This window comes from Ambystoma mexicanum, chromosome 9 (assembly GCF_040938575.1).
Source record: "Ambystoma mexicanum isolate Mex_15411 chromosome 9, UKY_AmexF1_1, whole genome shotgun sequence".
Classification (NCBI taxonomy): domain Eukaryota; kingdom Metazoa; phylum Chordata; class Amphibia; order Caudata; family Ambystomatidae; genus Ambystoma; species Ambystoma mexicanum.
In genome coordinates this window covers 631,235,916-631,248,040 of record NC_090931.1, presented here as the reverse complement: position 1 = coordinate 631,248,040, position 12,125 = coordinate 631,235,916, and the positions used below count along the sequence as shown (strand labels likewise).

The 12,125-nt window shown below is 49.1% G+C and overlaps 1 protein-coding gene across 1 annotated transcript in view; it reads right to left on the bottom strand.

The window, feature by feature from the left end:
* The window catches only part of BLTP2 (bridge-like lipid transfer protein family member 2), a 1,026,973-nt gene extending 1,015,172 nt beyond the window's left edge, over nt 1-11,801 (bottom strand). The window contains exon 1 of the mRNA XM_069615333.1: nt 11,647-11,801. Coding sequence (XP_069471434.1) covers nt 11,647-11,714 — 68 coding nt within the window. The 5' untranslated portion in view covers nt 11,715-11,801. The remainder of the gene's footprint in view (nt 1-11,646) is intronic.
* Nucleotides 11,802-12,125: the final 324 nt, after the last annotated feature.

The window sequence follows — 12,125 nt, the reverse complement described above, 5'->3', positions numbered from 1 at the left end:
TATCGACAAGCCCAGTCCATATATTGTTTAGCAGAGTCTTGTTCCCTTCTAGAAATGTTCTACTACCAGAATGTACCTGGTTTAGCAGAGTTCTTCGATGAGCCGTCGACGGATCCTTCTTGAGTGAACGCTCTTTAAGGCAGGAGCCACGGATCATCAGGATTCCTTGAATAAAAAGAAGAACACTGTCGTTGAGGTAGCAGCTTTGGTACTGCGGTGCTAGTCGACGATTGCTCGTAGACGTCCTGAAAAGATTAAGCGTGCGGTGCAACTCGATGACAAGTGTTCATTGCTGCAAAAGGAAGACAATGAAGAAATGTAGACCCAGCAAGGGCGTCAAGATGTCTGCGTCTGGTGTCAGCGATTAGGGCTCAACCACGCTGGCTTCCGGATCTTCTTTGGCGTCTTTGAGGTCTTTGGGTCGTGGGAAACCCACCGGCGGATTCTCCTCGGTCGTCAACGACCTTGACTTTCGCTAGCGGGACAAAGTGGTCGACGGTGATGAGCAAGGGAATCCTTGATTTCAAAGTGCCTTAGGCAATGGAGCGTTGTGGCTCTGGTCAACGAGATTACAGCCGTCCTCCTAACCTAGGTCGATGGTGGCAGTCGATGGCCTCGATGTCCTGGTGCTTCACTTCAGATTCCTCGGCGGTGCCAGTCTCCGGTCGGCAGCCTTTCGAGGTCTGACTTCGAGGGATCCTTGGTGAAGATTAGCTACTGCACGATGGTCCCTCGTAGCTCGAGAAGAGGTCTCCTAGCCTGGTACTCTCTTGGATCAGTTCTTGGAGACACAACAGCTTTTAGATTGGTGAAGGAAAGCAGCAGCAATTCTTCTCTTCCAGCTGGGCTTCTAGGTTAAGCATCAAGTTTCAACTTCAGCTTCTGAACGATTTCCATCAGTGAGAGGTCCCCAGATATACTGTTCGGTCTCTCATTCACTCTGCTGGGTCACACTCAAGCAACCAATCATTCAGAGGGGCATTCACACAGGCAGGCAGCCAATCAGGCTTGCAGTGCATTCATGCCATTCTTCTCCATCCAGACACTCACAACACGGAATGTGGATTGGGACAAGCACCCACCTATTCAGCACTCCACACTGCATTCATACCAGGTTTGGGCAGGGCTGTCTCATTCTTTGTGTCTCACACACACAGATACCAGACACCCATAACATGAAATGCGTATTCGTCACACACTCCATTCACCCAGGTCCCACCCCACAGGCGTACCCACAACATACAAACATTAGGAAGGCTCCAGCCAGTCTGGCCTGGAGTTCCCCCACAATACCATATATGGAACTTCCACCCAACAACCAGTCAGGGGAACGGACAGAGTCAGGGCTTGCCGGGGCTTCATGAAAACAAGGTAACAGGCGATAGAAAGCAAGAGGCCATAGGGGCCATCTTATCTCCTATCAGGAATCAACTGATTCCAATGGCAGGGCCTGGCTATCCCAAAATGGAGGATACTCAGAGCACCTGTCAAATTCAGCATGAATCTGCCACCAGCTCATACCCTGCTCTGTGGGTCACACACAGGTGCCCAAAAACATACAATAGGGGTACAGGATTGTACCCCCACCCATGGATGCCATAAGGGTATCCCAAAGGTTTGTTCACCAAACCAAAAAGAGGAAGAGCCGCACTGCCAGGTGTCCACACGGGACTCCTGTGCAGAAAACAGTACAGAACACACATAAAAAAGGAGTACAGGACAAGGATATGGAGGTCCGTCCCTCCAATGCATTTCCAGCATCACACTGTGTTATATACTTTACTGGATATAACGACCCAAGACATACTTCAAAGACACAAAATGCAAAGCTGTCTAAAAGCGTGTGTAATTGTCTATTAGAACATACAAACTATCCAATGTAAATAAAGTTCCAACATGTTTCTGTCCCTTTTCCAGAAATATAGGACACTCTTTGGGGAAATGTGACAAACGTATTAAAACAGTTACCATTCTGTAGAACACTTTACGTAGTGTTGGGAAAAAACAATTTAGAAGTTGAAAGATATTTTTTGATTACACACATTTCTTAAATCAAATAGTAATAGTAGTTTGACCATCAATTTTAAAAGTATTGACTTATCGCGTGGGTCGAGAAATCAATCCCACTATTTTGTGAGGATGGGAGCCTGTATAATGACTTACTGTAAGCTTTTTTGGGGATTAATCCTGCAATTTGTCTTCCAGTCATACACACCCTGGAAGAAATCCACTCTAGACCAAAATCTACAAAGTTATGAATATGTGAGATGGAAGTCGATCATTTTTTTGCATCATAACAAGTCTTAGCAGGCTGACTGCATAAAGCACCACATGTGCCTTTTCAGAATAGCCAATTTGAATCTATTTTCGCCCGTATGATAGCTGCGGTTGTCGTAAGAGAATAAGAATTCCAATCCAACAGTCGTTCCATCAGCAAGTTGTTGACAGATTGAAACGAAAATGCTCTTACAACAACCCCAACTCTACTTCTTTGCAACTCAGATATATTCCCAGTTTTCAAACCTCCCAGCTATGCAATCCGAGTAGTCTATGATCAATTTTACACATCCAAGTGGATCTTACCGACCACAATTACAGAGTGGTACATTTCAACGCAGACAAAATACTGCTTTTTTCCACCCTTTTTTTTGACACTTTAATTTTTATTGGCATTTCAAAAAACCAGAACCCACAAGGAACAAAGGAACTGCAGATTAGTGAATAATGGGGTGTAGGGGGATGGGTACGTCGTTAAGTGGGCCTGCTGCACCGCCTCATCCCAGGTACGGGCCACCAAGGCCAAGATTGCACTGCAGTACATTCACGGTGGCCTGTCCTGCTTCGGCTTCCACAAGACCCCTTCAAGATCCTCCCCCAGAACCGTCCTATCCATGGACCTCCATACCTTCCGCCGGTCGTTTTTTTGCCAGTCCCAAAGGACCTTCAGCTGGGCCGCCCTAAAATACACTCTAAAGTCCGGTAGACCCATACCTCCTCGCTCCGTGGGGGTTCTCATAACCTTGGCCGCTACACATGGGGGCTTGTTGGCCCACACAAAGCTGCCAGCTATCTTGTTTAAGGCCCTGAAAAAGGCCAGGGGAACGTGCGCCGGCAGGGCAGCGAAACAGTACAGGAGCTTAGGGAGGACGGTAATTTTTAAAGGTGTTAATGCGCCCTTGCCAGAAACCGCTAACGGGCCCCAATCTATCATCTTGCTTTTTAGTTACTCCAGCAGGGGCGGGTAGTTCATCTGGTCCAATTGTTCCACCCTTGTAGTCAGTTTTATTCCCAGGTAAGTGATTGAGTGATCGACCCACCTATAGGGGGATGAGGGCTTTAAGGAGCGGGACACTGGCGTCGGGACTGTGAGATTGAGGATCTCAGTTTTGGAGGGATTTATTTTCAGGCCCGCCACGCTACCAAAGTGCGCCAACTCAGCTTCCATGGCCAGAATGGCCGTACTCGGGCTGGTCAGGGAAAGAATCACGTTGTCAGCAAAAGCTGCGATCTTGTGCACTTCGCCTGCGAAGGGGAGTCCTGTTATAAGCGGATTGGAACGCACTGCTTCGAGGAACGGTTCCAAGTGGAGGGCATACAATATTGGGGAGAGAGGGCACCCCTGTTTGGTGCCCCGTTCAACATGCACCAGATCTGAGAGCTGCCCATTGACCGCCAGCCTGCGGGTCGGATTTCTGTAGTTGGCTCTAGTCCTGTCCATGAAGTTGGGGCCAAATCTCATCTTAAACATTGATGCAAAGAGAAATCCCCACTCCACCCGATCAAACGCCTTCTATGCATCAATTGCCATCAGGAGAGCGGGGATTCCCCTCTTATGAGCCTTTTCTATTAAGTGTGCCAGCCTCCTAACATTATCAGTGGTCTGCCTACCTCACAAAACCTGATTGGTCCGGGTGGATCAGTTTAGGGACAAGGTGGTCTAATCTCTTATGATCTTAGAATATATTTTTGAGTCCACATTTTGAGTCCACATTAATTAGCGCTATGGGATGGTAGGAGGTGCACTCGGTTGGATCCTTGCCTTTTTTGTGGATAAGAACTACTTTCGCCTCCCCCATAGTTCTCGTAATTGCGCTGTCCTGTCTTATCTGATTGAAAAGCGTAGTTAGAATAGGGGCTAGTATTTCCTTATCGCGTTTGTAAAACTCTGCCACATAGCCATCTGGGCCAGGTGATTTAAGATTAGGCAGCGCTCTAATTGCATCCCTGACCTCATCCTCTGTGATGGCTCTTTCCAGTGATTCCCTCTCTTCTTGTGTTATGAAGGGTAAAGTAACCATACCTAAATAATTTGATTGGAGTGCCTGCATCGGAGTGTCGGACGCGTACAGGGTGGAACAGAATCGGGTAAATTCCCCTAGTATGTCCTCGTTGTTGGTACTAGTGGACCCATCCCACATCTTAATTTTTAACATTGTCCTCTCCTTCTGCTCCTTTCTTAGCATCCTCGAGAACAGTCGGTCGGCCTGGTTAGCTTTAATACAGAATTTCTGCCTGAGGTGCAATAAACTCTGCTGCGCTGCTCGAGTCTGGATCAGATCCAACTGGCTTCGCACTGCCCTATACTCCCTTTTGGTTGCCTGGGTCTGATGTATCCCCATTTTAGCGGTTATTCCCTTAAGTGTCTCTTCTAATCTCACCTCCTCTATTCTCAGTTCCCTGTCTCTTCTTGCTTTAATCGCTAGTATTGCCCCTCTAAGGTTTGCCTTAAAGGCGTACCACCTAACTTGGAGCGGGGTGTCCCCTGCGGGATTCTCAGCAAAAAAGCGGCCCATTTCCTCCTCCAAATCACAAACCAATACTTCATCTTTAAATAGAGCAATAGGGTAACGCCATTTCCACAGCCCCAAAGGTCTACCCTTGGCTCTCAGGGTTAATGTCAAGGGGGCATGGTCAAATAGAGTTCTAACGCCCATCGAGATATACAGAGCACCCCCCAGCAGGTTGGCTGACAGCCAGATATAATCTATTCTAGAGCGGGACCGGTGGGCATGGGAATATAAAGTATACCCTCCTAATCCCCCTGTAATTCTCGCCACACATCAACCAAGGCCAGATTGCTGATTTTCTTCTTCAGGTCATGCGAATGTCTCCCCAAAGGTCCTGCCCCGCCCGCCGTTCTGTCTTTCGCTGGATCCCAAGCAATGTTGAAGTCGCCAGTACCAGTAAAGATAATTGGGGACTTGGCAAACTTCTCAAGCTTCCCAGTGAGCTTTGTGCCGCATTCGGGGCATATATCGTTGCTACCTTGAGAGTGTGCTCATTTCCCACCGGGGATACCGCCAAAAACCTCCCTTGGTCGTCTACCATCTCCCCAGTGACATGTAGATCCAGCCTGTCTCTAAGGGCCAGTAGGACCCCTGCTCTCTTTTCGGTTTGAGTGGCTTGTAGTGACCTGGAGTAGCCCCAAATCTTGACCCTACCCCGGTCCACTGTGCGAATATGGGTCTCTTGGAGCGTGATGATGTCTGGCCGTTTGCGCCTAATATATTGCTCTACTTTCTTGCGTTTGATCAGCGAATTAAGGCCGTTCACATTGAGGGAGAAGATCCTCAATACTCGTTGACTAGGCATGCTACTTCAACGGAAAGTAATAGGTCTCCCACCTCGGACTGCTTTGCATCCCACTATCCTCTCACGGGGTCTCCCTTTCTAGTGGTGCTGCGGAACCCTCTGATTTGCTACTGAAGCACTGCCTCTCCCCAACCCCCTATCATGCCCCCCATTCCCTCTGGCAATGTGGGACGACTGGCCTCAGCCCCCCCCTCGAATCAGAACCTCGAGAGTCGCCCCATCTATTGCCACCGAACTGTTCCAACGTAGGATCACACAATCCCATTCCAAGATGGGAGTCCCCTTCCCTCCCCCATCAGCCCTTGCAGACTTTGCTGTTAGACATGGCCTTCGCAAGTCATAATTCCTGCTTTTATGCCCTCCCGAGGCATCCAATTCAGGATCTGTTAGGCAAGACCCATGCAGGACCTTGCACCCCTTGATGGTGGATCTTCCATGAGCGGCTTGCTGCCATTTTTCCTCGATTTCTTGGACTGGGCCGATGACCATTCCCACACTCTGGGGCGGGTGCCAAGGGTGGGGACAGAGTAGAGGATGACAGCGCGTCCTCTTCCACCCCGAACAAGGCGAGACCCTGTTCACAGGTGGTGATCCTCTGCGGCTTCCCTCCCCAAACAAAAGCCAGACCAAAGGGATGTAGCCACCTATAGCGAATGCCGGGCTCTTAGATGGGATAGTACTGGACCCATTTGTCATCGTTTGTTTAATGTTGTTTGCGCCAGGTCCTGATACAGCGCTATCTCTGCCGCATTATACGTTAGGCGGCCTGCCTTCCGTGCTGCAGTGAGAATCCGCTCCGTTACTGAGTAGCTATGCAAGGCCACAAGGACATCTCTGCGTCTCACACCCGGATCTGCACACTTGGGACCCACTCAGTGTATCCTATCAAAGGCGACATCCTCTGACCCAGGCGCCTCCAGGAGGTCCGCAAATATGCCCTTCACAGTTTGGGGAAGGTCTTGTTCTTGAGAGTCCTCCGGGAGGGACTTAATGTGAATGTTCGAACACCTAGACCTGTTCTCCAAGTCCTCCACCTGGGGCTCCAGATTGTGCGTAGCTGTCGCCAATGTGTCCTGGAGGGAGTCGGTCTTCCTTGCGTCCTCAGCTAAGTGCTGAATCACCCTCTCGTTTGTGTCCACCCTCTCCTCTATCTTACTAATGTCCCTTTTGATCTCCTGGAGGCCCTCCGCCAGGTCCTCCCTAAGAACGTCCATTTGCTTTTGGCCAGCCACGGTAATCTTCTCAACCATGTCTGCCAACAGGAGCTTCTGCGCTGCCCGAGTGACTGGTGGTTGATGTACTGAAGAGGCCAGATCAGCCGGGGTATCCCCTGGGGGACAGTCATTGGGAGATGTTGCCTGGGTGTCCTCAGTGTCCTTGGCCCATATCTTGGTCAGAGCGTTCTCCTGCACTTTCCTCAGGGATCTCTGGAGGGACTGCGTATCCTTGGCTTTATTTTTGGACATGATGCCGGCAGATTGAAGTGTTGAGCTCAGCAAACAGGGTTCCGAGTTCCCCTGGAAGGAGGGTGCGCTCCCAGGGGGTAGGCCACAGGCCCAACCACTCTGGCGGTCGCTTCGTAAGTGCTGGTGGTCGGTGCTGTCCTCTGAGCGTCAGTGCACTCCTCCGGGGGCAGGATGGGTTCGGAGCTGTAGGTGGGGCTGCCAGAGCGGTCAGGAAAGGACAACATTGGGGTCCGGCGCTGAAGTAGTGTGCTCTGACTGCCGCAGGGCCAGGGTGGTATGTGTCACCTTGAAATGCCCAACAAAAAGAGATGAGTGGAGCCGCACTGAGCAGTGCCCCCACAGCAGAGGAGTCTCCCGAGGGGGATCACCACGCCTCCCCCTAGGTCCACAATGGTGAGGGCCCGAGGACTCCGACCCCAGGAGGAATTGGCCCCTACAGGGCGCCGTTTGTACCTCGCAGGTGCTGCTGGGGGTGTGGTGTGAAATTCTGTGCTCCTTCGTTGCGGTCCGCACCAGGTCCGCCCACTGCAGTCAGGGCCGGCTCACCTGCTTCCTGTTGCCGGGGCTGTGCCCAGCGGATGCGTGTGCAGATGGGGTGTGCGGTCGTGGGCCGGGCCGCTCTCCTCTGGGGCCGCGGCCACAGCAGGCAGTCCCCGTAGTGCCAAAGGTCCTCCTAGTACACTGCCAGTGTGTGCGTCGGTGACGAGTAATCTGCTCCGGCCTCAGCTCCTCGCCTGGGATGCGGGGTTTTAGCCCTTGGGCCCCACGCCCCCCAAGGACAGCGAGCCAAAGTGCTGGATAGGGGGACACCTCAGGAGAACCGGCCCGCACTGCGGCACGTATCCTCAAAGCCGCGGTCCCGTGTCCCACGCCGGTGGACGGAACCCTGAGTCCTTCACCAATGCTTGGGTGACGTGCGTAGGAACGGCCCGGGCACCCTGCCGGCAGTGCAGGCCCCAGTCGCAGGAGCTGGTCCGCCTCCTCCGATCCTCCCGGAGCCGACAGACCCCCAGCTCCGCTTCTCGGGTCGCCGCAGGGGAACACACCGCTCCCGCTCCCTTATCGCATCAAGTTGCTACCGCCTGCAGAGGGCTAAGTCGGCCAGGATGCAAAGTTTCAGGGCCTCGGGACGGGAGCTCGGTGGCTGCGGTGTTCACATCATCGCGGCCATCTTGGAATGTTTTTTTTTTTTACCCTTTTAAAGCCAACCCCATCCCGACCCATTTTATCCCCTTGCCCCACTACCCTTTATATATTTAATCTTTTCTGTGTTTTTCGGTGTTATTGTCCACTCTGTTATGTACCACTCTGTTTTGTTTGGAATAAAATGACTGGATAGCATCCAAGTTTACTTCCACTTGGCGAACCACAGCCTACTCCCCAGCAAGATCTATATAGTATAATGATTTTTAAAAAACTATCCCTAGCCCCAACGAACAAAACAGGGATGAGGATTATGATTTAAGACACTGACCAGAGCTGCCAACTGACCCGTGACACGCAGGTTTGGCCCGATAAAAACAAAAAACACTTGAGGCCGCAAACTTAACAGAAAACACTGCGAGCAAGGCAGACTGAGTAAAAGGTGATCCTTTTACATACAAAACCGATATGTAAAAGGATTACCACTTTAGTTATCACTAACTAAAGTGGTGATCCTTTTACATACAAATCGAGCCTTTGAACTTGTATAATGGCTTAAACTTGGTCTGCTTCTGCGAGTAACAGAGCTTTTGACCTCATGTGACCTCCTAAAGTTTGCCAATTTTGCAGCCCACGCGTGTAAAGACGTGCAGCTAAATCTTCACAAAAAAAGATGTAAGTGCTTTGGAGTCAGGCACACAAATTATTAGTGGGGCGGAGTTGAAATAAAAAAAATGCTTATTTCTGAAACTAAATCATGCACTGATACACTGTTTACGATTGGGTTCATTGTAAGTCCAGATAATTGTGTTTGCCCCATCGCTACATTTATTAAGTCACTGATACCGAACACACATTTTCGGAAGGGTTTTGCCTAAGATCACAAGGCACTCCAGTACAATCCCATCACTTCTGAAGACCTATTAAACGGTAGTGCACCTTTCCACTGTGTGATCAAATAAGATGAAGTGCTTGTCTGTCAAACAGCACAAATCACAATAAACTGAGGAACTGTCATCTCTAATGTGGCAAATCAGTGCTTTAAGTGGGATGAGAAATCGAAGGGGGCGCTCCAACAAGGGGGTGTTGCCTGCATTCTGGGCATGGCCGACTTAAAGACGTGCAGTCAAATTTACAATAAACACTTTAGAAATGTGCATGCATAGAACACGTTTTAGGACCTATGGGAGAATACTCTGAGAGATATTTCGGTTTAGTTTACCTTTAAACATTGAAAGTTGTATTAGAATGACAAGGAAGTGCCTGACTCAATGTGCTGAGAGAGACAGCTTGAAATCATTTGGTTGCAATGAGAGATTACAATAATGTGAGACAGATGAAGATTTATTTTCTATTTTGCTCTGGTTATCAAGGAGTGCCTGAATAACCAGAGAAAAACAGAAAATAAATTCTGGCACGTCCTTGTCATTCTAATATTATACTAGGCAGGGGTTAGCCTAGTTGTGCCACAGTCTGCAGCTGATAAGCACGACTTGCACACCACCCCTATTAATGAGCCACAGCGCCCAAAACACCTGGTAAACCCCTCCATTGCACAATTGAAAGTTGTATGATATGCTTTGTACCATACCATTATTGCCACGTTATGTTTTTTACTTTGCATTCTGGGATTCCTGGTCCTAGGTTCTCCATTACAAATCCCGAAGGACAAATCCCAGATAGCACACAAAAAAATACTGGACTGGCTACCATCTGTTGAATGGAACATGGCACGTAAGTAGTAACAGGGAACTGATAGACTTCAGTGATTCCTTTTCCACTGATCCCCAGTTTATCCATCACTACATTCCTGTTTTTTTTTTTTTTTAATAAAGGAAGCATGTTAACATTTTGACTGCAAGCAAATGAGCATAAATGCCACTAGAGTGTTTTTGGAAATATTCCCTCTCACGCACAGAACAGACAGTTAATAAGCTCTACTAGCAATCATCATTGATTCACAAATTGACACACCAATGCGTTTTTTTGCAGAAGCCATGGGCAGACGTCATGCCAAAAGCACTTTTGCCAAACGAAACCATTCCCATTTCTTTGTTTCCTCTAGTTGGGGCGTTATATATGATATGATATGACATGGCATTTATAACTCGCCTATACACAAGTGTTTCAAGGCGCGACGAGGCAGGGAGGGGAAACAGAGGGAAGACAGACAACGATCTTGCCAGGTGTCATTCAGATCGTGCAAGTGCAAGAGAAGGGGGAAGGGAAAACGTGCGGGGCGGGGGGAGGTGCAGTACATGGGATGATAAAATAACGAGATAAATAAAAACGGACAGCTGGTGGCAAGTACAGGGTGAGTGCAGACATAACAGACAAAGCAACTTAAACAGCAGGTTATAAATGTGCCATTAACACTCCAGCGTGTAATTTTCTGCCGCCTAGGCTGCATTCACGAAATGTGTGTTAGCTGGGTGGCAGAATTACACCCTGCTGTCTTAATGGCACTCGCATCACCATGTGCAGTCTGCTTAGCCTGTTTCATCGGTGCAGGCAGAATCAAAAAAGAAGGGTGCGGATGCTCAGCCGCTAAACTTCCTGCAATACAGGGCTGGACGGACTGCAAATTGCCGCCGCGATGTTGAGGGAAGCAGGCAGGACAGAAGGGTAGAATTGGTCATGGGGACTATTTGGGGCCCCTTGGAGTAACCCGCACAGGACAGCATTTAAGAGACTGCCGTGGACAACCCCAGCCCATTTAAACAAACCTTTGTTGCAAATACCCTTATCGTTATTGAATACTATTACAAAAAGATAATAAACGGGAACTTTTCTCGGTTCAAATTCTAATGGAGTTGTCCTCAATGTGGTGTGCCCGCAATGCATTTTGTCGTTTTAGTGAGGTCGGCAGAGCTATATACATTTTTGTAGTGCGAGATATTTATGCACATTTTTGGAGTGCGGGCCATGGAGTGTGAGCAACTCATAAGCGACCCCCGTGCCCTATGTGAAAAGTTGGCATCTCTGACTGAGAAATGTTTTTTCACTTGCCTGGTCGGTTGGAAGAGCCTCAACTGTCTTTCAATAACATTTAACATGTATTTCTTGAAGTTGTTTCAATGGTCTTTAAAAAATGTTGATGCTCATATTTCTTCTATGTGGACATCAGTATGTGAGTTGCAAGGCCAGCATTGTAACAAGTTAAACTGTCAGAAAGGTGGACGCGCTGCCAACGTTTAAGAGGTGGGTTTAGGTGATTCATTCTAATAGCATAATTCCTTGTTCTGCCCAAGCGGACCTTTGCATTTCTCCTCTCATTTGTTTATCTGCCTACGTGGACTCCTTTTGTCTCTTGCGTCCCACGGACCACATTCTATCTACTGGACATGTCCACACACGACCCTACAGGTGTCAAGCATATTCCTCTAAATAACCACACATCAGTGTTCCAAGGTCCCGCCTCCAATTTAGCCCGCCCCCTCCTCACCGTCCAATCAGTAATGCGATGAGAACCACCAACAGCAGCGCAAAGAGCACGGCGGCCAGCGCCGACATCTTTGCCCGGGCCAAAGGGGTGATCCCGGAGAGCCCCGCTACTTCCCGTCGCTGGAACGGGAGGAATATCCGGGTCTCAGCTGACCTGTCACGGGCCCAGAAGGTCTAGCCAATCACAGTTCGCGGCATGAAGCTCACCAATCGCAGGAGATCCTAGCAGGGCAAGACACTAGTACGGGCCTATCGAATATCGCACAGAAATGTGGATGCTTAAGAGCCAACAGAAACAGTTCTGGCGGACAAGTATATAAGCATAGAAATGGGACAACAAAGGAAACCAGGAAAGTCGTTCTGCAGCCCTCAGAATCTTTGCTTGTGACAGACTATCGTTTAGCCACATCACCGCACTACGATAACTGTGATGAGAATGGACTAGTCAATATTTGGTAAACAAAATAGCAATTATTTTGG